Below are 26,977 nucleotides of genomic sequence, written 5' to 3'. Positions count from 1 at the left end.
TGGAGGGTGGCTCGTGGGGGTCTGGCCACTAATGTCTTTCTCCATAGGGTGGATCCTACTGTGGCGGTGGGTTGTTGTTTTTCATGTTTTTGCTGAATGTAATGGTGTGACCCCATTGTTTGACCTGCTGTTGATGGTGTGTGGCAAGCTGGGGTGGGCTTCACTGTGGGGCTGTACATCTTGGGGCTGAGGTACTTAAATAGGAACAGGGCAAAGTGTACACTTGTGAACTTTTTGTTTGGCCAAGCTAAGGTTGCCACGTGGCTTCCAAGGAGGAACAGGGTGAGAGGGAGTGGGTGTAGATCCAGTGGCCCTCTTCTGGCACTTTAACCGCACACCTGAGAGCAGGATACGAGTATTACAGCTGGGTGTAATACTCATATTACAGCTTTGAACATATCTGGTGTGTAGGGAGGCTCCTTCTTTATGGACCAAAATACTCTGTGTCAAAGAAACATGGACAGTGCTTGCTTCATGCACTGTGAGGAATAACAAAATTGCCCATCAGGAAAACCAGGAAATAATGTCTCCAGAATCAACGGTCAGTGAGTCCTACCTTGATGATGTCAGGGCTGCTGGCAGCCCGTCTCCAACAGGGACGACTTCTTGAGGAACTGAGAGGGTGTTGTGTTCTGTACAGGAGGAACTGCTGGTGCTTCACATTTGAAGTAGCTTATTTCTGTTTATTTTTGTTTTATGTGCTCATTAATTTTTTGTTGATTATTAACACCCTTATTTTCTGTTAATTATTGGTTATTGATGAGAAAAGTTTATGTACTGCGCTAATAGATTTAATTAAAGGTGCCTGAAATCTCAAACCTCTCTCTCATCTCACTGTCTTTCTCTCTCTCTCTCTCTCTCTCTCTCTCTCTCTCTGATCTCACTGTGTCTCTCTGTCTGTATCTGTCTCTTTCTCTCTTTCTCTCTCTGTGTCTGTCTCTCTCTCCACAGGTCTGGCTGGTTCTCCTCCTGACCTGGAGAAGAGAAGAGAGCTGTTTGGGAAGAACCTGATACCTCCAAAGAAGCCAAAAACCTTCCTGCAGCTGGTGTGGGAGGCGCTGCAGGATGTCACCCTCATCATCCTTGAGGTGGCCGCCCTCATCTCACTGGGCCTGTCCTTCTACCACCCCCCTGGAGAGACCAGCAGAGAGGGTGAGTGCACCACTTCCTCCTGTCTATGACATCACTTCCTTTTCTTGGTCCTGTGTCAGCGGTCCATGAATACCATTCTGTATGAGTCTCACACAAACTAAAACATCTGGCTCGGCCATCTTGGCACGGCAGTGGAAGACAGTCAGACAGACAGACAGACAGACTACTGGTGGTTTTCTCCATACGCACCTGATTTGTTTTAGTTTTTTGTTGTTTTCTATTTGATACTCAAACAGTCTCTTTCACTGTTAGTGTTTTCTTATCTGCGTCCCCCACACACACAACTCTCTCGCTCTCGACCTCTCTCGCTCTCGCTCTCGACCTCTCTCTTTCTGTCTGTCTGTCTCTCTCTCTCTCACGCACACACACTCACACACTTACAGACACACAAAAAGTCTCTCTCTCACACACACACACATGCATGCACACACACAGAGGTGCTTTTACGATTGTATTTCTTAGTGAGATGATTTAAAGTCACTAGTAGTCACATCCAGGGGAAAGTGTTCCTCTCAAGTGGATTCATATTTTCATACATAGATGTATGAACAGTAGACAGGAGTACAAGGAGATGCAGCGTAAAGCGAAGACAGAGGTGGTGAAGGCAAAGGAAAAGGCGTATGGTGAGTTGTATGACAGGTTAGACACTAAGGAAGGAGAAAAGGACTTGTACCAATTGGCTAGACAGAGGGAGCGAGCTGGGAAGGATGTGTAGGAAAGGAAATGTGCTGACAAGTGAGGAGAGTGTGTTGAGAAGGTGGAAGGAGTACTTTGAGGGGTTGATGAATCAAGAAAATGAGAGAGAGAGAAGGTTGGATGATGTGGGGATAGTGAATCAGGAAGTGCGGTGGATTAGCAAGGAGGAAGTGAGGGCAGCTATGAAGCATGGATGTAGTAGAACTGGATACTGGATCTAAAAATATCTCACTCATTCCTTTGAGAAATCCTCGCCTGGCGCATACGGCGAAAAAGTTTCTGGCTTCCGGGTTACTTCCGGGTACAAGGGGGCCCAATGAATATGTGCAGTACTGTTACTCCCATCATGCCTCTAAGCCATGAGAGTGGCTCGTACACAACTGTGCCGTCACGCAGGGGAAAAAAAAAATTCTACTTCTGCCATGTTGCTGTAGCTTAGCTTGCTGCATCTCTCTGGATGGGTACTTCAGTGTATCGAAGCTTCATTTAGTGTAAAGTAACTGTTCGCTTACCTCACCACACTTCCCAAGTAGCTCATCCAACACTGGTCACTACCCAGAATGTCTCTATCCACCACTGGTCACTACCCAGAATGTCTCTATCCAACACTGGGCATTACCCAGAATGTCTCTATCCACCACTGGTCACTACCCAGAATGTCTCTATCCAACACTGGTCACTACCCAGAATGTCTCTATCCAACACTGGTCATTACCCAGAATGTCTCTATCCAACACTGGTCACTACCCAGAATGTCTCTATCCACCACTGGTCACTACCCAGAATGTCTCTATCCAACACTGGTCCCTACCCAGAATGTCTCTATCCAACACTGGTCATTACCCAGAATGTCTCTATCCAACACTGGTCACTACCCAGAATGTCTCTATCCAACACTGGTCACTACCCAGAATGTCTCTATCCAACACTGGTCACTACCCAGAATGTCTCTATCCAACACTGGTCACTACCCAGAATGTCTCTATCCACCACTGGTCACTACCCAGAATGTCTCTATCCAACACTGGTCACTACCCAGAATGTCTCTATCCACCACTGGTCACTACCCAGAATGTCTCTATCCACCACTGGTCACTACCCAGAATGTCTCTATCCAACACTGGTCCCTACCCAGAATGTCTCTATCCAACACTGGTCATTACCCAGAATGTCTCTATCCAACACTGGTCACTACCCAGAATGTCTCTATCCAACACTGGTCACTACCCAGAATGTCTCTATCCAACACTGGTCACTACCCAGAATGTCTCTATCCAACACTGGTCACTACCCAGAATGTCTCTATCCAACACTGGTCACTACCCAGAATGTCTCTATCCAACACTGGTCACTACCCAGAATGTCTCTATCCAACACTGGTCATTACCCAGAATGTCTCTATCCAACACTGGTCACTACCCAGAATGTCTCTATCCAACACTGGTCATTACCCAGAATGTCTCTATCCAACACTGGTCACTACCCAGAATGTCTCTATCCAACACTGGTCACTACCCAGAATGTCTCTATCCAACACTGGTCACTACCCAGAATGTCTCTATCCAACACTGGTCACTACCCAGAATGTCTCTATCCAACACTGGTCACTACCCAGAATGTCTCTATCCAACACTGGTCACTACCCAGAATGTCTCTATCCAACACTGGTCATTACCCAGAATGTCTCTATCCAACACTGGTCACTACCCAGAATGTCTCTATCCAACACTGGTCATTACCCAGAATGTCTCTATCCACCACTGGTCACTACCCAGAATGTCTCTATCCAACACTGGTCACTACCCAGAATGTCTCTATCCAACACTGGTCACTACCCAGAATGTCTCCCTGCCTCTAGCTTGTCAAGTTCTGTCTGAATCCTGAGCAGCTGCTTCTGGAGAGGAGCTCTGGTTCAAAGTCCAAATAAAGCAGAGAACTGCCAAAGGAATCTCATACTACTACTACTACTACTATTACTATTACTACTACTACTACTACTATTATTACTACTACTACTACTACTACTACTACTTGTGGCTGCTCCCGTTAGGGGGCGCCACAGCAGATCATCCGTTTCCATCTCTTCCTGTCCTCTGCATCTTCCTCTGTCACACCAGCCACCTGCATGTCCTCCCTCACCACCTCCATAAACCTCCTCTTTGGCCTTCCTCTTCTCCTCTTCCCTGGCAGCTCCATATTCAGCATCCTTCTCCCAATATACCCAGCATCTCTCCTCCACACATGTCCACAACATCTCTCAATCTTGTCTCTCTTGCTTTGTCTCCAAACATCCAACCTGAGCTGTCCCTCTAATATACTCCTTCCTAATCCTGTCCTTCTTCATCACTCCCAATGAAAATCTTATCATCTTCATCTCTGCCACCTCCAGCTCCACCTCCTGTCTTTTCATCAGTGCCACTGTCTCCAAACCATACAACATAGCTGGTCTCACTACCATCTGGTAAACCTTCCCTTTAACTCTTGCTGGTACCCTTCTGTCACACATCCCTCCTGACACTCTTCTCCACCCACTCCACCCTGCCTGCACGCTCTTCTTCACCTCTCTCCTGCACTCCCCGTTACTTTAGACAGTTGACCCCAAGTATTTAAACTCATCCACCTTCGTCACCTCTACTCCTTGCATCCTCACCATTCCACTGTCCTCCCTCTCATTTATGCATATGTATTCCGTCTTGCTCCCACTGACTTTCATTCCTCTTCTCTCCAGTGCATACCTCCACCTCTCCAGGCTCTCCTCCACCTGCTCCCTACTCTCGCTACAGATCACAAATAGAATAATTAACTAATCCAGTCAACACTTGTTTGGTAGACTAGCCTCTCGCTGCCAGGGGACGTGTGTAGAGTGTGAAGCAGGTGATTGGTTCGTTGGCGGGGTAATTGAATGCTGCTGCTGCGACAGTAGCGCTGGGGGACTGGTGATTGATCTGACTGACTCAGCAGCTCTTTTGAGGCCGTCTTCATTTCCTGTTTCATGGCTCGCAAGGCTGATGTATGGCTGCCGCCAGCTCGTAGTCATTTCACTGCTCAGCACTTCATTAACCTCTGACAGCACCACACACATGCACGTACGCACGCACACACGCACACACACACACACACACACACACATCATTGTCATCTTCACGAGTCCCTTGAGCTTTTGCCATATTTAAATTAGCTTATAGTGCAGAGAATAGTTAGGTGTAAGTGGTGGTCTGTGGTTGTTAGTGGTGTGTGTGTGTGTGTGTGTGGGGGGGGGGTGGTGCTTGGAGGTCTCTCCTGTCAGCATCATAGACGGTGTCTGGACTCTCTGTCTGCGTGTCGGAGAGTCCTGCATGACACGTCAGTCCAAACCAGAGCTGTGCAGCAGCAGCAGCGGTATTTACCTCATGCTGTTCTGCACCAGTCATGCTCAGTAGACGAGGCTTCTTATTAACGTTAGTCATGATAGTGACGATGATGATGATGATGATGACTCATGTGAGTTGAAGTGTCCGTCTGATACACAGTCATTCTTTTCTGCAGCTGTGCTGCAGGGCAGATTGGTACATTCCATGTCTTTGCTGACCTGCAGTAATAAGTGTTGCATCAAGTGTGGGTGTAGTGACGTGTGTCAGGAAGATAGTTTCTGTCTAGGTGTGTGGTCCCATGTCCTCTGTCTAGGTGTGTGGTCCCATGTCTTCTGTCTAGGTGTGTGGTCCCATGTCCTCTGTCTAGGTGTGTGGTCCCATGTCCTCTGTCTAGGTGTGTGGTCCCATGTCCTCTGTCTAGGTGTGTGGTCCCATGTCCTCTGTCTAGGTGTGTGGTCCCATGTCTTCTGTGTTGGTGTGTGGTCCCATGTCTTCTGTGTAGGTGTGTGGTCCCATGTCTTCTGTGTTGGTGTATGGTCCCATGTCTTCTGTGTAGGTGTGTGGTCCCATGTCTTCTGTGTTGGTGTGTGGTCCCATGTCTTCTGTGTTGGTGTGTGGTCCCATGTCTTCTGTGTAGGTGTGTGGTCCCATGTCTTCTGTGTAGGTGTGTGGTCCCATGTCCTCTGTCTAGGTGTGTGGTCCCATGTCTTCTGTGTAGGTGTGTGGTCCCATGTCCTCTGTCTAGGTGTGTGGTCCCATGTCTTCTATGTAGGTGTGTGGTCCCATGTCTTCTGTGTTGGTGTGTGGTCCCATGTCCTCTGTCTAGGTGTGTGGTCCCATGTCTTCTATGTAGGTGTGTGGTCCCATGTCTTCTGTGTAGGTGTGTGGTCCCATGTCTTCTATGTAGGTGTGTGGTCCCATGTCTTCTGTGTAGGTGTGTGGTCCCATGTCTTCTGTGTAGGTGTGTGGTCCCATGTCCTCTGTCTAGGTGTATGGTCCCATGTCCTCTGTCTAGGTGTGTGGTCCCATGTCTTCTGTGTAGGTGTGTGGTCCCATGTCCTCTGTCTAGGTGTGTGGTCCCATGGCTTCTGTGTAGGTGTGTGGTCCCATGTCCTCTGTCTAGGTGTATGGTCCCATGTCTTCTGTCTAGGTGTGTGGTCCCATGGCTTCTGTGTAGGTGTGTGGTCCCATGTCCTCTGTCTAGGTGTGTGGTCCCATGTCTTCTGTCTAGGTGTGTGGTCCCATGTCTTCTGTGTAGGTGTGTGGTCCCATGTCTTCTGTGTAGGTGTGTGGTCCCATGTCTTCTGTGTAGGTGTGTGGTCACATGGCTTCTGTGTAGGTGTGTGGTCCCATGTCTTCTGTGTAGGTGTGTGGTCCCATGTCCTCTGTCTAGGTGTATGGTCCCATGTCTTCTGTGTAGGTGTGTGGTCCCATGTCTTCTGTGTAGGTGTGTGGTCCCATGTCTTCTGTCTAGGTGTATGGTCCCATGTCTTCTGTCTAGGTGTGTGGTCCCATGTCTTCTGTGTTGGTGTGTGGTCCCATGTCTTCTGTGTAGGTGTATGGTCCCATGTCCTCTGTCTAGGTGTATGGTCCCATGTCTTCTGTGTAGGTGTGTGGTCCCATGTCTTCTGTGTAGGTGTGTGGTCCCATGTCTTCTGTGTAGGTGTGTGGTCCCATGTCTTCTGTGTAGGTGTGTGGTCCCATGTCCTCTGTCTAGGTGTATGGTCCCATGTCTTCTGTGTAGGTGTGTGGTCCCATGTCTTCTGTGTAGGTGTGTGGTCCCATGTCTTCTGTCTAGGTGTATGGTCCCATGTCTTCTGTCTAGGTGTGTGGTCCCATGTCTTCTGTGTTGGTGTGTGGTCCCATGTCTTCTGTGTAGGTGTATGGTCCCATGTCCTCTGTCTAGGTGTATGGTCCCATGTCTTCTGTGTAGGTGTGTGGTCCCATGTCTTCTGTGTAGGTGTGTGGTCCCATGTCTTCTGTGTAGGTGTGTGGTCCCATGTCTTCTGTGTAGGTGTGTGGTCCCATGTCCTCTGTCTAGGTGTATGGTCCCATGTCTTCTGTGTAGGTGTGTGGTCCCATGTCTTCTGTGTAGGTGTGTGGTCCCATGTCTTCTGTGTTGGTGTGTGGTCCCATGTCCTCTGTGTAGGTGTGTGGTCCCATGTCTTCTGTGTAGGTGTGTGGTCCCATGTCTTCTGTGTTGGTGTGTGGTCCCATGTCCTCTGTGTAGGTGTGTGGTCACATGTCTTCTGTGTAGGTGTGTGGTCCCATGTCTTCTGTGTTGGTGTGTGGTCCCATGTCCTCTGTGTAGGTGTGTGGTCACATGTCTGTATCCTCTGTCCTCTGACTAGATATCTGACATGTTCCAGGTGTTCAGTGTCTGAACACACAGCTAAACTTACACATACTGCTTTGTGCTCTGTACGTTTGCTTCAACACATGCTGGTGGCTCCCGACACAGAACATGACACAACATGAAACACAACATGGTGGACACAACATGATACACAACATGGTGGATACAACATGACACACAACATGGTGGACACAACATGACACAGGACATGGTGGATACAATATGACACACAACATGGTGGACACAACATGAAACACAACATGGTGGATAAAACATGGCACCCAACATGACAAACAACATGGTGGATACAACATGACACACAACATGACACACATGCTACACAACATGACACACAACATGACACAGATGACACACAACATGGTGGATAGCACAGTTTAGCTGCTCACCCCAACACGGCAAATGACCTGCATCTATATACTGCTTCTTCCAGAGCACCTTACAACTTATCCCTCACACACACACACACACACACACACACACGGATGGCGGTGTCACCCATGTGAGGTAACAGCTCATTGGGGCAGTTGGGGGTCAGGGGTCTTAAGGACATCGCCACCTTTTTGCTTGGAGGAGCCGAGGATTGAACCGGCAACCCTGCAGTTACCAGACGACCTGCTGAGACCTGCTGCCCCGCCTAGTAACCTGAATTCAGAGAGGGCCTTCATGACCTTCATGAAGAAGGACAGGAGCAGGATGGGTGGTGGTGAGGGTTTACACTGATGTGACCTTCATGAAGAGGGGCAGGAGCAGGCTGGGTGGTGGTGGTGGTGAGGGTTTAAACAGATGGGCAGAAGGACCATGAAGAAGGACAGGTGCAGGCTGGGTGGTGGTGGTGAGGGTTTAAACAGATGGGCAGAAGGACCATGAAGAAGGACAGGTGCAGGCTGGCTGGTGGTGGTGGTGAGGGTTTAAACAGATGGGCAGAAGGACAGGAGCAGGCTGGGTGGTGGTGGTGAGGGTTTAAACAGATGGGCAGAAGGACCATGAAGAAGGACAGGTGCAGGCTGGGTGGTGGTGGTGAGGGTTTAAACAGATGGGCAGAAGGACCATGAAGAAGGACAGGTGCAGGCTGGGTGGTGTTGCGGAGGGTTTAAACAGATGGGCAGAAGGACAGGAGCAGGCTGGGTGGTGGTGGTGAGGGTTTAAACAGATGGGCAGAAGGACAGGTGCAGGCTGGGTGGTGTTGCGGAGGGTTTAAACAGATGGGCAGAAGGACAGGAGCAGGCTGGGTGGTGGTGGTGAGGGTTTAAACAGATGGGCAGAAGGACCATGAAGAAGGACAGGTGCAGGCTGGGTGGTGGTGGTGAGGGTTTAAACAGATGGGCAGAAGGACCATGAAGAAGGACAGGAGCAGGCTGGGTGGTGGTGGTGAGGGTTTAAACAGATGGGCAGAAGGACCATGAAGAAGGACAGGTGCAGGCTGGGTGGTGGTGGTGAGGGTTTAAACAGATGGGCAGAAGGACAGGAGCAGGCTGGGTGGTGTTGCGGAGGGTTTAAACAGATGGGCAGAGGGACCAGCTGACAGGAAGGTCTTCCTGCTGGAAATTCACATGTAGACTGGTTTCCTGTTAAAGCACAGGGAGGAAGTTGGTCCTATACTTGTGATGGTATAGACATAGTATGTGTTGATGGTCCCTTACTGTCCTGCCCTCAGGACAGCACAAACATGCATTATTTGGAATAAGGAAATGAGGACGTCCAGGTAGTTTAGTGGTGTATTCCATTGCCTATCAACACGGGGATCGCCAGTTCGAATCCCCGTGTTACCTCCAGCTGGGTCGGGCATCCCTACAGACAAAATTGGCTGTGTCTGCGGGTGGGAAGCCGGATGTGGGTATGTGTCTTGGTCGCTGCGATAACGTCTCCTCCGGTCGGTCAGGGCGCCTGTTCGGGGCAGAGGGGGAACTGGGGGGAATAACGTGATCCTCCCACGCGCTACATCCCCCTGATGAAACTCACTGTCAGGTGAAAAGAAGCGGCTGGTGACCCCACATGTATCAGAGGAGGCGTGTAGTAGCCTGCAGCCCTCCCCGGATCAGCAGAGGGGGTGGAGCAGAGACCGGGACGACTTGGAAGAGTGGGGTGATTGGCCAGGTACAATTGGGAGAAAAAAGAGGAAAAAATAAGGAAATGAAAAAAAATAATGCTTCTGTAAAGTTCAAAACTATTTCCATGGCACTTCAGACACATCCAGAAGACAGTGCAGTATTATGGCTGCTTTTTATATATATATATATGGGGGGGGGCAGTGTTGGAAACAGTGATTATTTCTCTTTCTAAATGGGCTGCCAGCATCTTATATTGCAGTACAGTCAGCTCAGGGGGGCTTTGGAAGCCCATTAACCAGGCGTTGAGAGAACAGTATCTCACTAACCAGGCATTCAGAGAACAGTATCACATTAACCAGGTGTTCAGAGAACAGTATTTCACTCAGCAGGCGTTGTGAGAACAAACAGTATCTCACTAACCAGGCATTCAAAGAACAGTATCTCATTAACCAGGCATTAAGAGAACAGTATCTCACTAACCAGGCGTTCAGAGAACAGTATGTCACTAACCAGGCATTCAGAGAACAATATCTCGCTCAGTAGGCATTCAGAGATCAGTGTGTCACTAACTAACCAGGCATTCAGAGAAGCGTATCTCACTAACAGGCATTCAAAGAACAGTATCTCATTAACCAGGCGCTCAGAGAACAGTATCTCACTCAGCAGGCGTTCAGAGAACAAACAATATCTCACTAACCAGGCATTCAGAGAACGGTATCTCACTCAGCAGGCGTTCAGAGAACAATATCTCACTCAGTAGAAGTTCAGAAAACAGTATGTCACTCAGCAGGCGTTCAGAGAACAGTATCTCACTCAGCAGGCGTTCAGAGAACAGTATCTCACTAATGAGGCATTTGGAGAACAGTATCTCACTAACGAGGCATTCAGAGAATAGTATCTCACTCAGCAGATGTTCAGAGAACAGTATCTCACTCTGCAGTTGTTCAGAGAACAGTATCTCACTAATGAGGCGTTTAGAGAACAGTATCTCACTAATGAGGCGTTCAGAGAATAGTATCTCACTCAGCAGGCATTCAAAGAACAGTATCTCACTAATGATGCGTTCAGAGAACAGTATCTCACTCAGCAGATGTTCAGAGAACAGTATCTCTCTCTGCAGGCGTTCAGAGAACAGTATCTCACAATGAGGTATTCAGAGAATAGTATCTCACTCAGCAGGCATTCAAAGAACAGTATCTCACTAATGATGCGTTCAGAGAACAGTATCTCACTCAGCAGGTGTTCAGAGAACAGTATCTCACTCAGCAGGTGTTCAGAGAACAGTATCTCACTCAGCAGGCGTTCAGAGAACAGTATCTCACTAACCAGGCATTCAAAGAACAGTATCTCACTAATGAGGCGTTCAGAAAACAGCATCTCACTAATGAGGCATTCAGAGAATAGTATCTCACTCAGCAGGCGTTCAAAGAACAGTATCTCACTAATGAGGCGTTCAGAAAACAGCATCTCACTAATGAGGCATTCAGAGAATAGTATCTCACTCAGCAGGCGTTCAGAGAACAGTATCTCACTAATGATGCGTTCAGAGAACAGTATCTCACTCAGCAGGTGTTCAGAGAACAGTATCTCACTCAGCAGGTGTTCAGAGAATAGTATCTCACTCAGCAGGCGTTCAGAGAACAGTATCTCACTAATGATGCGTTCAGAGAATAGTATCTCACTCAGCATGTGTTCAGAGAACAGTATCTCACTAATGAGGCATTCAGAGAATAGTATCTCACTCAGCAAGCGTTCAAAGAACAGTATCTCACTAATGAGGTGTTCAAAGAATAGTATCTCACTCAGCAGATGTTCAGAGAACAGTATCTCACTCAGCAGATGTTCAGATAACAGCATCTCACTAATGAGGCGTTCAGAGAACAGTATCTCACTCAGCAGGCGTTCAGAGAACAGTATCTCACTCAGCAGGCGTTCAGAGAACAGTATCTCACTCAGTGGATGTTCAGAGAACAGTATCTCACTCAGCAGATGTTCAGAGAGCAGTATCCCACTAACAAGGCGTTCAGAGAACAGTATCTCACTAATGAGGCGTTCAGAGAACAGTATCTCACTAATGAGGCGTTCAGAGAACAGTATCTCACTAACGAGGCGTTCAGAGAACAGTATCTCACTAATGAGGCATTCAGAGAACAGTATCTCCCTCAGCAGGCGTTCAGAGAACAGTATCTCCCTCAGCAGGCGTTCAGAGAACAGTATCTCACTCAGCAGGTGTTCAGAGAACAGTATCTCACTAACGAGGCGTTCAGAGAACAGTATCTCACTAATGAGGCATTCAGAGAACAGTATCTCACTCAGCAGGCGTTCAGAGAACAGTATCTCACTCAGCAGGCGTTCAGAGAACAGTATGTCACTAATGAACACAGGGAGTCCCTTGAAGTCCTGACTCATTCCCACACACACCGTCATCCATCAGTGCCCAGCCAGGAGACCCCGGTCTTCTGAAGGTCTTCTGAAGCAGACGAGACAGTGAGGGCCTGATCCTCATGAAGGTCACTGCAGCAAACCATCAGTGTACTGTTACGCTTTACACACACACACACACACACACACACATACACACACACACTGCAGATATAGGTACAGCTGTGTGATTCTCTGCTGGAGAACCTCTGATGTGCCGTCCAACACGTCCCAAATTCTACTTGAATTGATCAATTGAAGTAATTTTGTTTGTGAAAAAACTATTTCAATCCTGGGATTATTTCTAGCTACATCTGTCTGTCTATATATCTGTCTGTCTGTCTGTCTGTCTGTCTGTCTGTCTGTCTGTCTCTATCTGGCTGTCTGTCTTTCTAATTTATCTAATCTATATCTATCTGTCGATCTATCTGTGTGTGTGTGTGTGTGTGTGTGTGTGTGTGTGTGTGTGTGTGTGTGTGTGTGTGTGTTTTTGTGTGGATGTGTGTGTGCCTGCCTGCCTGCCTTCATCCTTCTATGGGGTATAGCTCTGTGTACGTGTGTGTGGATATGCATGTATACACACGTAGTTGTACATGTAACCGTCTTCCTGTCATGCAGGCTGTGGCTCAGCGAAGGGCGGGGCGGAGGACGAGGGCGAGGCAGAGGCTGGCTGGATCGAGGGGGCGGCCATCTTGTTGTCGGTGGTGTGTGTGGTGCTGGTGACGGCCTTCAACGACTGGTCGAAGGAGAAGCAGTTCCGGGGACTGCAGAGCCGCATCGAGCAGGAGCAGAAGTTCCAGGTGGTCCGTGGCAGCCAGGTCATCCAGCTTCCTGTTGCTGACATCGTGGTGGGGGACATCGCCCAGGTCAAATACGGTAGGCAGAAGGACACCACTGTGCGCGCGCGTGTGTGTGTGTGTGTGTGTGTGTGTGTGTGTGTTTGTGTGTGTGTTGTGAAGACAACAAACAACACATCCACTCAGTGCAACACAGTACAAAAACTCCACTGTCCAGAGAGCGAACACCAGCCAGGATGACTGTCGGAACTACTGGTACACATGGTCTAGCAGTTAGCCCAGCCTGCCCCGCTGTTGAGGACGCACCGACTGCCCTCAGTGCTTCCTCTTGGGGTCAGCTCCAGGCAGGGCCGTGGTCCCCGGGCCCACTGGACACAGTGGACCAGGCTTCCCGAGCCAATCTTAACGCCAGCTGTCCCAGCCAGACACCCCCGACACACCTCCCCGCATTCCACACGAGGACACTGAAACACAGTCAACGCTAGGCGAGGCCGCCGCCAGACCGCCCTCGGTGTTATTGGAATTGCCAGTCTGCATGGGCTAGCAGTTAGCTTGGCCTGTCCTGCTTCCGCATCCCGTCAGACTGCCCTCAGTGCTTCCTTTTCAGGCGCAGCTCCAGGCAAAGCCGCGGTCCCTGGGCACACCGGACACGGCAGACCAAGCTCTCCCAGCCGATCCAACGCCAGCTCTCCCAGCCATTGAACAAAAAAAATAAAATCCAAGATCAAAATAAAAACCTCACAAACGACACAAACTTAGACATAGACATGGACAAAGACACTGCATAGCTGGTACTGGGTGAAGCCGCTGCAAACGTGAGTTCGCGCCGCCATCTTCGCGGCAACATGGGGACATGGGTTTGGGAGGCAACACGGACTCGAGCCGTCGATCACCGCGTTGGTAGGCAACAGAATAGACCGCCACGCCGCCCGGACACCTACATAGTGGTCTATTCTGTTGCCTACCAGCACAGGGATCACCGGTTCGAATCCCCGTGTTACCTCCGGCTTGGTTGGACATCCCTACAGACACAATTGGCCGTTTCTGTGAGTTGGAAGCTGGATATGGTATGTGTCCTGGTCGCTGCAATAGCGCCTCTTCTGGTTGATCGGGGCTTTTGGGGGGGGGGGACTGGGGGGGGGGGATAGCAGGATCCTCCCGCGCTACGTCGCCCTGGTGAAACTCCTAAAGTTCAGGTGAAAAGAAGTGGCTGGTGACTCCACATGTATCGGAGGACGCATGTGGTAGTCTGCAGCCCTCCCCGGATCGGCAGAGGGGGTGGAGCAGAGACCGGGATGGCTTGGAAGAGTGGGGTAATTGGCCGGATACAGTTGTGGAGAAAAAAAAATGGAAAAAAATATCAAAATAAAAAAAGAATTACTGTGAGTTCACCACTTCAACAAAACAGCAAATCCAGTAGAAGTCACGATAGAAGTCAGGATAGATAACAGGATAGATGACAGGATAGAAGTCAGGATAGATGACAGGATAGAAGTCAGGATAGATAACAGGATAGATGACGGGATAGAAGTCAGGATGACAGGATAGAAGACAGGATAGATGACAGGATAGAAGTCAGGATATATGACTGGATAGAAGTCAGGATAGAAGACGGGCTAGATGTCGGGATAGAAGATGGGATAGATGACAGGATAGAAGTCAGGATAGAAGACAGGATAGAAGACAGGATGACAGGATAGATGACAGGATCAGTTCTAGAATTAAGTCATTTTTAGGGCAAGGCCACTTTGGCCTTTGATGAATACAAATTCATTGGGGCATCACAGCCAAAATGTAGGGCACCAAGGCCAAAACCAATGGTGCAATAACAATAAGTGATAATTACATTGTATGAAGACAAAACTATATACAGTCAACAATTAGGAGTCAGTGAGTTGAAAAACAGTACTGAGTTTATTAAAACTGTACTGACCCTGATCACGTTGGGGCTCTGATTCTGACTGACCCTGATCACGTTGGGGCTCTTGTGACTCTGACTGATCCTGACCACTTTGGGACACCTGTGAGTCTTCTTGATTAGTGTGTCCCTGATTTTTGGAGGCCCTGCAAATATATATGTATTGTTGAAATAATTAATCAATGGTCTAATCCTTTCATCAATTTATTTATTAATAATTTTAATTATATTTTTAATAATTAATTTAATATTTGACATATTTATTGTCCAATTTATATTCCATTTATTTTATTGATATAAATTGGAAATTGAATATTACTGAATGCTGTTAACAGATTGGGCTCAACTTACCTAATGAAAAAGGTTTCCAGTTTACGATATTTACTCGCAGTTTTGTCTCGTTCCCTTTCCATTTCACGCTTTGTGCGCTCCTTTCGTGGCATAGCGCTGAAAAAGTAGCAACTCGTCAGATCTCACCACAGATGTCAAAGAGCTGTCAGCCACAAGAGGGCAGCCAACTACATGTAATGAGTCTAGGATCAGGTTTACCTGTTTTTGACTACTCTACACTGACCATAGATAATGTGTAACGTTATCGCATCCCCCACTATCCCTAGCATAATTTTATGTTTGCTGCAATTAAATACAGTAACGTTAACGTTATACTTCGCCAAAGCTGTTGGTTAAATACCAACAATTTACCCAATTTGCAATATAACAACTGTTATGTGGCCGGAACTACCCATTCTATAATGAGTCAGTTAACTAACATTATTCACAACCTTCGCGGGCTGAAAAAGACATCTCAGTGATCTGCTAAGTTAAATCCAGTATGGAGGCGCTTATTCGGGAGTAAGAATTCAAAGGCTTTTTCTTGCCATGATTACTGTAACGTTAGCTACCCGTTAACTGCTAGCTAACGTTAACAAGATTCAAGAGGAGTAACGTTAGCTAGCTAACACGTTAGCTAACCCTACCAAAAAATCATCGACTAAGTTATAAACTATGTATGTTCGTAGTTAGCTAACACTATGCAGCAATATCCTGGTAAACTTAAAAACACACGTGTATTACTACTTCCACTGTAACGTTACAGAGTTTAGCTGCTTGTGTTTGTGCTTAGCTGCCACACATATATTTGCGGGAGTGGGAGAAATGTCGCTCTGCTGTTGATGTCCAGCGTGATGGCGGAGACACTGGGAAACATGAGTTTGTTTATGTGCAGCGTGGCATGTAGTTTTAAATGAGGAAATTGCAACTTTCTTTTAAGGGTACAATGGCCAGTTCAGAACAGGGCATGCCAAACTGGCCGTGTAGGTAGTTCATTTTAGAAGGGGCATTACTGCCACATTCCAGGGCATCCACAGCACTGGCTGTTTGGCCATCGTATAATTCCTGCCCTGCAGGATAGAAGACAGGATAGATGACAGGATGAGCTGCATGTGTGTGGCAGAATGTGAATGAATGCACTTCAGGTGGAAGTTGTACCAAAATCCAACTGAAAGTAGACATGATGTTGTTGTGTTGTTGCTGCAGGTGACCTCCTCCCTGCTGATGGAGTACTGATCCAAGGCAACGATGTGAAGATTGACGAGTCGTCTCTGACCGGCGAGTCTGACCACGTCAAGAAGGCCGCAGACAAAGACCCCATGCTGCTGTCAGGTGTGTAGTCTTTATTTCTGTGTGGTATTTCCTATTGCTTGGTGGGTGGGTGTTTCTACCCCAAATTAATGTTCTACTTTGGATAATGAAGGGACACGTGACATGACGACCATCACCATCACTACTACTGTCACAGTCATAATCACCAGCACAGTCACAATCAGGTTTATTTGTCAAACAATTTTAACATACCAGAAATGTGACTTGATGTTGTGACTGCTGTGAAACTCAGCTACGGTAGCTCTGAAGTGCAAAAACAAAAAGGAGAACACAAAAACTAAAACCAGTAGCCCTGAGGTGCAGATGCAACATACGCAAACAATATCTTGCACCTCAGGGCCACTGGTTTTACTTTTTGTGTTCTCATTTTGGTTTTTGTCCTTCAGAGCCCCTGTACTTGGACCTCATGGAACATTTGAATTTGAGAAAGTAATCAAAAAAAGTGAAAAGTAATAATTTTTAAAGTGAATGCTTTACGAGTAATAAACCTTGCAAATATTTGCAAAACTCTGTTTTGTGTCTGTGTGTGTGTGTGTGTGTGTGTGTGTGTGTGTGTGTGTGTGTGTGGTTGAATGTGAGACGTTCACTGATTGTAAAGTACTTTGAGTAGTTGTTGAAGCTAGAACCAATGTGGTAAATGGACTGCATTCCATTTACCGTGTTACCATTTACCATGTTATCAAGTTACCACTTGCCATGTTATCATGTTACCATGTTACTACGTTACCATGTTGCCTTTGTTATCATGTTACCATTTCACCTTTTTAACATGTTATCATGTTACCATTTACCATGTTATTATGTTACCATGTTATCATTTACCATGTTATTATGTTACCATGTTATCATTTACCATGTTACCATGTTACCATGTAATCATGTTACCATTTACCATTTTACCATGTTACCTTTGTTATCATGTAACTATTTTACCTTGTTAACTTGTTACCATGTTATCGTATCACTATTTGCCATGTTACCATGTTATCATGTTACCATGTTACCATGTTATGTTACTGTGTTACCTTATCATGTTACCATTTTACCATGTTATCATGTAACAATGTTACCATGTTATCAGTTACCATTTACCATGTTACCATGTTACCATGCTATTGTTACCATGTTATCATGTTATCGTGTTACTATTTACCATGTTATCATGTTACCATGTTACCACATTACCATTTACCATGTTATCATGTTACCATGTTATCATGTTACCATGTTATGTCACTATTTGCCATGTTACCATGTTACCGTGCTGTTACCATGTTACCTTATCATGTTACCATTTTACCATGTTATCATGTAACAATGTTACCATGTTATCAGTTACCATTTACCATGTTATCATGTTACCACGTTACCATGCTATTGTTACCATGTTATCGTGTTACTATTTACCATGTTACCATGTTACCACATTACCATTTACCATGTTATCGTGTTATCATGATACCATGTTAGCATTTACCATGTTACCACATTACCATGTTATCAAGGATCTGTTTCAGTGACATTACAGCAGTGATGTACCGCGTGGTACTCAGGTTTAAATGATCAGACAAGCAGACATGATTGGTTAATTCGAGGATCATGTGACAGGGCAGAGTGACTGAGTATTGGATAACAGGTGACTGCTGGTGGACGGCGGGTATATGTGAAGAGGAAAACGGTCTTCCTTGTTGAAGTTAATCTGTCGTCAGATGTTCCTGTCATCTTATTTATTCAGTGAAATGTTCCTGTCCTCTTATTTATTCAGTGAAGAGGGGCTTGAAGAGAAGGATGACCCAGAGAGGAAAGAGTTTGAATCGGGGTGGAAATGAGGAATTATCCTCTAAAATAAAAAAAGTTTAAAAATCCACCATTATCTTAAATTCTGTAACAAAACTATTTCTTAAATACATGTTCACACATATTCTGTAACTCCTATTATTCTTATTAAGTGCTACTGAGGGTTATTGTCTCTCCTGAGAAACTCACTTGCAAATTGGCAAGTATGTCAGAGGATGAAATCACCTGTTTCAATAGAGCAACCTATGAACACCAGCTAATGCTTTTTACTGAAAAAAGATGGATAAATTGGATTTTGGGATGATTGTCTTTCCCATCAAGTAGCAAGCTAGCCGTTAGCTAGCATTACTTAAACTGCTAAAATGCAAATTCCTATCTTAAAGCAGGTTTGCATCAGTGTGCAGAGGGTTTGTTGGCTAGAGCAAAGAAAAATGCTGTTCAGTACTGCTGCTAGTCTGCACAGTACTACAGCTAGTCTGTTCGGTACTGCTGCTAGTCTGCACAGTACTGCAGCTAGTCTGTTCGGTACTGCAGCTTGTCTGTTTGGTACTGCAGCTTGTCTGTTCAGTACTGCTGCTAGTCTGCACAGTACTGCAGCTAGTCTGTTCGGTACTGCAGCTTGTCTGTTCAGTACTGCAGCTTGTCTGTTCAGTACTGCAGCTTGTCTGCACAGTACTGCTGCTAGTCTGTTCAGTACTGCAGCTAGTCTGTTTGGTACTGCAGCTTGTCTGTTCAGTACTGCTGCTAGTCTGCACAGTACTGCAGCTAGTCTGTTCGGTACTGCAGCTTGTCTGTTCAGTACTGCAGCTTGTCTGTTCAGTACTGCAGCTTGTCTGCACAGTACTGCTGCTAGTCTGTTCGGTACTGCAGCTTGTCTGTTCAGTACTGCAGCTTGTCTGCACAGTACTGCTGCTAGTCTGTTCGGTACTGCAGCTTGTCTGTTCAGTACTCCAGCTTGTCTGTTCGGTATGGCAGCTAGTCTGTTTGGTACTGCAGCTTGTCTGTTCGGTGGTTTACTCTATATGATTGCAGAGAAACAGGAAGATTGTTGTATGAATGTTGGAAAATTGAGATTAGTTGAAATATGGGTTGATTTAATCTGTCATGTAATTCACTTACCCCATAGATTATAATTAGCTTTGTGCCTTTGACATCTTTTATAATTAGTCGCTGATACTTCGCCACATCTGCTTAGTACCCCACCAGTTATTAATGTTATTTTCATGTGTTTGTTTCCCAGTATGTGTGTGTGTATATGTGTGTGTCAAAGTGTGTATTTACATGTACTTACATGTTTGGTTTTGTGTGTGTGATGCCGGACAGCAAATTCATTTTATTCCGGACAAAAGCCATCTGAAAACCTTCCATTCAGACCTTATCTGAATCACGGCAGCCTCACTGGATTCCGAAGACAGTTCGTTAAAAGAGGAAAGGAGAGCAGAAACATCATAAACATTCAAGGTCGTAACATCCGGTGGGGAGGGGGGTTAAAGATGGATTTGAAGGGATCCATCTTTAATGGCTCTCAGGATGGTAGCCAAGGAGTGTTTATTTGATAAAAAGGTTTTCTGATCTGCTAGCATTCTGGTGGCGTGCATGTGTGTGCATGTGTGTGTGTGGGGTGATTGTATGCTATGCCAGTGTTTTTCAACCTTTTTTGAGCCACGACACATTTTTGACATAGAAAAAGTCCTACGGCACACCACCATCCCAAATGTTACAAAACGAAATAGTACAAAGCCTATCATTGTATGTAATATAAGGACTTAGAGGTATATTCACTCAGTGCGAAACCTGGGCCTGTTTCGATGAACACAAAGCTGATATCTTGGCAGGAATCGACGAGAGGGACACACGGAGCTCTTGCTCGACTGCTCTCAGTCACTCTGTTTTTAGTTTTTATGGTCGTTAGGCTTGAAAAGCCAAGCTCGCAGAGATAGGTTGTGGAAAATGGGAGCAACGTTGTGATGGCACTATTTGCCACGATCGGAAAGTCCTTGGCAGCAGTCAACCAAAAACTATCCATAGATAGATCAGCATAGCTCAGTTTTAAAATATGGTCTTGTCTCAGTTCCACGAGTTGCTCTTGCTCCTGCAAAGTCACGTCCTTTCTGAAAACTACTGCTGAGCTATATGGGTCCCTGACCCAGTCAAAAGATTCGGTGGAGGCTGAGGAGAAATAAAAGGATAATTTCTCCTCAAGAGTTTTCAAATGTTCACTTATTATTTCACACAACGCAGCAGTGTCGACATATCCTTGCCATTTTTGGGTCAGGGGGAACATTTCGAGAGTGTCCCTTTCCAGTCGGTGTCGCCAGAGGGAGACCTTTGAACGGAATCCGTTAATCTTGTCCGTGCTTGTGAGCAGATCTTCGTTTTGGCCTTGCATTCGAGTATTCAGCTCATTCAGGTGTTGAAAAATACCCGCCATGTATTCGAGCCTTGCACAACATTCGTCACTTGCAAGCAGCTTTGCGTCATCGCACTTCTCATCAGTTAAAAAGGTTTTCAGTTCCTCCTGCAACTCATACACGTGGGCCAGTACTTTCCCACGAGATAACCAGCGGACCTCTGTATGGCGCAATAAGGCCTTATTTTCTGCTCACATCTCCTCACATAAAGTTGCAAATAAGCAGCTTTTCAGAGGTCTTGTTTTGACAAAGTTTACCATACGCACGACACCATTCAACACATCAGCTAGGTCCGCTGGTAAAGTTGTAGCAACAAGTGCCTCGCGGTGCAAAAAGCAGTGTGTGATCACAACATCTGGGTTTCTCTCTCTCACTTTGTTAACGAAGCCCTCACTGCGCCCGACCATGGCTGCTGCTCCATCAGTGCAGACACTCTGGCAATTGTCCCACTGAAGTCCTCCTTGTTCGAGATACTCTGACGTGACCCGAAAAATTTCCGGCAGTGCCTTGCAAAAAAGGAAATTTTCTCTGATGGTGTCTCCATCCACAAAGCGCACCATAGCCACCAAGAGTTGAGCATGTCCACTGATGTCCGTCGACTCATCACATTGCAATGCAAATTTCCCACTGGAACGTATCTTTTCCAAAACAACACTTTCAATGTCTGCAGACATGTCATCGATGCGTCTGGCAATCGTGTTATCTGAGAGGGGAACTTCGGCAATTTCTTTAACCGCATCTGGGCCAAGCATTTTGTTCACAATGGCTTTGCAGGCCAATTAATGTCTGCCACTGTGTATGGCTTTTTTGCTTGGGCCACGAGTTCAGCTAGGTAGCTAGCTTCGAGAGCTCTCTCAGACACCTTTGTGGTCTTCCTCATCAGAGGTGCCTGTTTCTCAGTGTGATCACACAAACGAACAAAATACTCCATATTCTTGTTTTGGAGAGGCGGGTGTTTCGTTTGCAGGGGACGTTTAAGCTTACTAGGGACCACGGCGCTGTTGGGTAGTTTTTCCCCACATACTAAGCACAACGGAATCAGTGCGGTAGAATCTCCCGTGAAAGAAAATCCAAATGACAGATAAGTGTCACTGTATTGCCTTGATGAGCTCACCGTTTTTGATTTCTTTTGACCCCCACTCTTAGTGGGCTCTTCATCTGGGTTAGTCTGACTTTGATCAGGATCAACAGGATCAGGAGCATCTTTTCTCTTCAAATATTTCTCCATTTTTAGCACGTTGTCACTTGTGGCTAATGGTCTACCTGCATCTCTAATTCTATTGTCTGAAATCAAAAATAATTACTAATCGCGCTACCTACCGCCGCCACAGGCGTAGGAGAGTACTTCATTAGACGTTGACTGCGTAGGCCTACCACCATAGCGCAACCATAGACGCACAACGAGAGCTGTATGAAATTAATTATTTAGCGCAGCTTAAGATAAATTTTTCTGGACCCATTAAGTGGAATTGGATAATTTCCCACGGCACACCTGATGATCTCAGTGGTTGAAAAGGGCGGTGCTATGCTGTGTTCTTGTAAAGACTAATGAACACAAGTTTGCTGATTTCTCAAGCCCAGCCACCTAATTAGGGACTCAACAATACCAATTCTGGTATCTTTATGCATGCTCAATAATCCATCCAAAGGCATTGAATCAAGTGCAACTGGACTTGGTTATAACTATGACCTGGATGAATGAGAACATTCACACACTCAATAATCCATGTAAGGAAACCACAGAAAGTTGAATCAGTTCATCCGGACACAACGTTTATTGACATACGTTTCATCACTCTTCTAGGTGACCTTTTCGGTCTCAACTGACTGCAGGGATCCACTACTACTACTACTACTACTACTACTACTCACATCACTCCTGACACTCTTCTCCATCCACTCCACCCTGCCTGCACTCTCTTCTTCACCTCTCTTCCGCACTCCCCGTTACTTTGGACAGTTGACCCCAAGTATTTAAACTGATCCACCTTCGTCACCTCTACTCCTTGCATCCTGACCATTCCACTGTCCTCCCTCTCATTCACACATATATACTCTGTCTTGCTCCTACTGACTTTCATTCCTCTTCTCTCCAGTGCATACCTCCACCTCTCCAGGCTCTCCTCAACCTTCACTCTACTCTCACTACAGATCACAATGTCATCCGCGAACATCATAGTCCACGGAGACTCCTGCCTGATCTCGTCCGTCAACCTGTCCATCACCACTGCGAACAAGAAAGGGCTCAGAGCCGATCCTTGATGTAATCCCACCTCAACCTTGAACCCATCTGTCATTCCAACCACACACCTCACCACTGTCACACTGCCCTCATACATATCCTGCACCACTCCTACATACTTCTCTGCAACTCCCGACTTCCTCATATAATACCACACCTCCGCTCTCGGCACCCTGTCGTATGCTTTCTCTAAACCCACGAAGACCCAATGTAACTCCTTCTGGCCTTCTCTATACTTCTCCATCAACATTCTCAAAGCAAACATCACATCTGTGGTGCTCTTTCGTGGCATGAAACCATACTGCTGCTCGCTGATCATCACCTCTCCTCCTCTTAACCTAGCTTCTATTACTCTTTCCCATATCTTCATGCTGGGGCTGATCAACTTCATACCTCTGTAGTTGCTACAGTTCTGCACATCACCCTTGTTCTGGAAAATCGGTACCAGTATGGTTCTTCTCCACTCCTCAGGCATCCTCTCACTTTCCAAGATTGTGTTAAACAATCTAGTTAAAAACTCCACTGCCATCTCTCCTAAACATCTGCATGCCTCCACAGGTATGTCATCAGGACCAACCGCCTTTCCACTCTTCATCCTCTTCATAGCTGCCCTCACTTCCTCCTTGCTAATCCACCACACTTCCTGATTCACTATCCCTACATCATCCAACCTTCTCTTTCTCTTATTTTCTTCATTCATCAGCCCCTCAAAGTACTCCTTCCACCTTCTCTCAACACACTCTCCTCGCTTGTCAGCACATTTCCATCTCTATCCTTCATTGCACTAACTTGCTGCACATCCTTCCCAGCTCGGTCCCTCTGTCTAGCCAATCAATACAAGTCCTTCACTTTACGCTGCATCTCCTTGTACTCCTGTCTACTTTCTTCATCTCTCTGACTATCCCACTTCTTCTTTGCCAACCTCTTCCTCTGTATACTTTGCTGTACTTCCTCATTCCACCACCAAGTCTCCTTGTCTTCCTTCCTCTGTCCTGATGACACACATAGTACCTTCTTAGCTGTCTCCCTCGCTATTTCTGCAGTGGTTGCCCAGCCATCCGGCAACTCTTCACTACCACCCAGTGCCTGTCTTAACTCCTGCCTGAACTCCACACAACAGTCTTCCTTCTTCAACTTCCACCATTTGATCCTTGGCTCTGCGTTCACTCTCTTTCTCTTATTGGTCTCCAAAGTCATCCTACAGACCACCATCCAGTGCTGCCTAGCTATGTTGTCCCCTATCACCAACTTGCAGTCTCCAATCCCTTTTAGATGGCGCCTCTTACATAAGATGTAGTCCACCTGTGTGCACTTTCCTCCTCTCTTGTACATCACCCTGTGTTCCTCCCTCTTCTGGAAAGATGTATTCACCACAGCCATTTCCATCCTTTTTGCCAAATTCACCTCCATCTGTCCTTCCACATTTCTCTCCTTGACACCATACCTACCCATCACCTCCTCATCACCTCTGTTCCCTTTACTAACATGTCCATTGAAGTCGGCTCCAATCACCACTCTCTCCTCCTTGGGTACCCTCTCCACCACTTCATCTAACTCACTCCAGAATTCTTCTTTCTCTTCCATCTCACACCCAACTTGTGGGGCATATGCACTGATAACATTCAGCAATACACCTTCGATTTCCAGCTTCATACTCATCACTCTGTCTGATACTCTCTTCACCTCCAGCACGCTCTTGACATACTCTTCCTTCAGAATTACCCCTACCCCATTACTCCTCCCATTCACACCATGGTAGAAGAGTTTGAACCCTCTCTGATGCTCGTGGCCTTACTCCCCTTCCACCTGGTCTCTTGCACACACAGTATACCTACCTTTCTTCTTTCCATCATATCAGCAAGCTCTCTCCCTTTACCAGTCATAGTGCCAACATTCAAAGTTCTGACTCTCACCACCACACTCCTACCCTGCCTCCTCTCCCGCTAACTCCAGACATGCCTTCCCCCTCTCCGTCTCGTTCGCCCAACAGTAGCATAGTTTCCACTGGCACCCTGCTGGCCAACAGTACCAGTGGCGGTCGCTGGTAACCCAGTCCTTGACCGATCCGGTATAGAAATCTGACTTATGATCCACATATTTGATTTGGCAAAGAGTTTATGCTGAATGCCCTTCCTGACGCAACCCTGCCCATTTATCTGGGCTTGGGACCGGCACTAAGAATGCACTGGCTTGTACATCCGCAGTGGCTAGTTAAGCGCAGTTAGGATAACCACACTTAACCAGGGCCTGTTTAATGTGGGATTTCTCCCCTGCTATGGCCTCTGTGTCTGTGGGGACGTTGTCAGCTCCGTGATGCAGCGTCCTGAAGACTCCTAGTTGCTCCAGTGGATGATGAGAGTCAAACCTTAAGTACTGATCAGTATGTGTTGGTTTATGGTAAATATCAACAGTCAAATGTCCCCCATCACCAATTGTAATTTCACAGTGTAAGAAGGCTAAGCTGTCATTTTTCACACCCTCTCTGGTGAATTTGGTATAGTTGTCCACAGAGGTAATGTGGTCGGTGAATACATATCAGTTTAATACCAGGCTAAAATACAGTATAGTATCACAGATTTTACAGAAGATTAAAATCTGAGACACTGAGAAATGAAAGCAAAATGGGTGGGGTTTTTTTTGCATTTTTGGAACATTGAACACTTTTATTTCTTTAATGGTGGAAAAAAAATGATTGTCATAGTTATTTTACCCATTGATCCCGACTAATGGTGTTAACCTACACTGTTAAGCAAAAGTAAAGTATCGGATTCGTACTTGAAGGATTTATACTCAGAATCGGTTTTGGCAGTGAGAAAGTGATATTGGACTCGAACTTAGCTTTATGGCACTTACTGGTGTTGTTCTCTGCTGACTAGATCCTTGCTTGTATTGGATCAGCTCTCAGATGCACGTCGCATTGGAGAAAATGTCTGCTAAATTAAACTGTAAATTGTAAAATTGTTGCATCCCTACAGGTAAGCAGTTAAACCAGCCTAACCAGCTGCTGCTTCTTTCAGGGACCCATGTGATGGAGGGTTCAGGGCGCATGTTGGTGACGGCCGTTGGTGTCAACTCTCAAACCGGCATCATTTTCACTCTGCTAGGGGCCGGAGTAGAGGAGGAGGAGAAGAAGGAGAAAAAAGGTAAGTGTCTGCGTCATTCCAACTTTATGTAAATTGTGTTGTGTTGTGTTATTCCTATGATTTGCAATTTTTAATGCCATGTCACGTATGAATTTTGGAAAAAATTTAAATAAGGTATAAAGTAAATCGCCAATCACCCAGATAGGTTCTTCGAACATCTAGCCTTGAGAGCCAGACCAATCTCGCAGGTCGATCACATCAATCAGCTGAAGGAATAAGAGTTGTAATTTTTGAACTCCGAAGTAATTTCTGATTTCTGACACTTGCTTGTCACGTGTCATGTGACTTTTTGTTTCTATAAAACGGCTCAGTGGACACAGTGCGCTATACCGTTCACTGCTACTGTGGCAGTTCTTATGTTTTCCCTCTGAAATGGACGACCCCCCGGAGCAGTCTCCAAAGCTGTGATTGGACCGTCCACTTTTTGGATCAGCCCGCCTTTTTGAAATCTCACTCAAAGAGAAGGACAGGTCCCATCTCCTACATGGCTGGCAGGGTTTGTCTGGCTCGCCAGGCTTCAACAAAGCTGTGTTCGTATTTACATTACCCTGCGAACTGAAACTCTACCTAAAACCAGTGCCCGGTGTGTTCTGAGCACTGCTTGTAATCACTGACAGTCACTAAAAAGCAAAACCCCCTACTTACTCAGCTGGTATGCACCTTACAGGAAGTTATATGAACTTAAACTAAATCTGTATAGCATCCAATTAATTGTGATTTACTGTGGCCAAGAGTCTTTGCTGAATGCCTTTAAGCTATGATGTGAATGGACCGGTCCCGGTTCTGTGGGTCTAGGTAAATCACTGTTCTTACTCTCTTATCGTTCCAAAACCACTTTGCAGAGGGGGCAGTGGAGGATGGACTCCAGAATACAGGTAGAGTATCGTCTTTCTCTGACCCCCCCCCCCCAAACACACACACACACCGATACTAATCAGGAGGTCACACTCAGTCCATTTACCC

General features: G+C 46.3%; 1 protein-coding gene across 7 annotated transcripts in view; it reads left to right on the top strand.

Annotated features, from left to right (window-relative positions):
* atp2b2 (ATPase plasma membrane Ca2+ transporting 2) overlaps positions 1 to 26,977 on the top strand; it is a 169,634-nt gene that overhangs the window by 48,719 nt on the left and 93,938 nt on the right. For 3 of the 7 annotated variants that reach the window (XM_056275410.1, XM_056275409.1, XM_056275408.1), the window contains exons 2-5: positions 952 to 1,152; positions 12,663 to 12,920; positions 16,296 to 16,421; positions 25,889 to 26,014. In XM_056275410.1, coding sequence (XP_056131385.1) covers positions 952 to 1,152; positions 12,663 to 12,920; positions 16,296 to 16,421; positions 25,889 to 26,014 — 711 coding nt within the window. Of the gene's footprint in view, positions 1 to 951; positions 1,157 to 9,324; positions 9,338 to 12,662; positions 12,921 to 16,295; positions 16,422 to 25,888; positions 26,015 to 26,856; positions 26,890 to 26,977 lie in introns of all 7 variants that reach the window. The other 4 variants (XM_056275407.1, XM_056275411.1, XM_056275412.1 and 1 more) reach the window with 4 other exon arrangements.

The sequence above is a fragment of the Lampris incognitus genome, chromosome 2 (assembly GCF_029633865.1).
Source record: "Lampris incognitus isolate fLamInc1 chromosome 2, fLamInc1.hap2, whole genome shotgun sequence".
Taxonomy (NCBI): domain Eukaryota; kingdom Metazoa; phylum Chordata; class Actinopteri; order Lampriformes; family Lampridae; genus Lampris; species Lampris incognitus.
The sequence above is the reverse complement of the archived record's forward strand: the minus strand, read 5'-3'. Positions and strand labels throughout refer to the sequence as shown.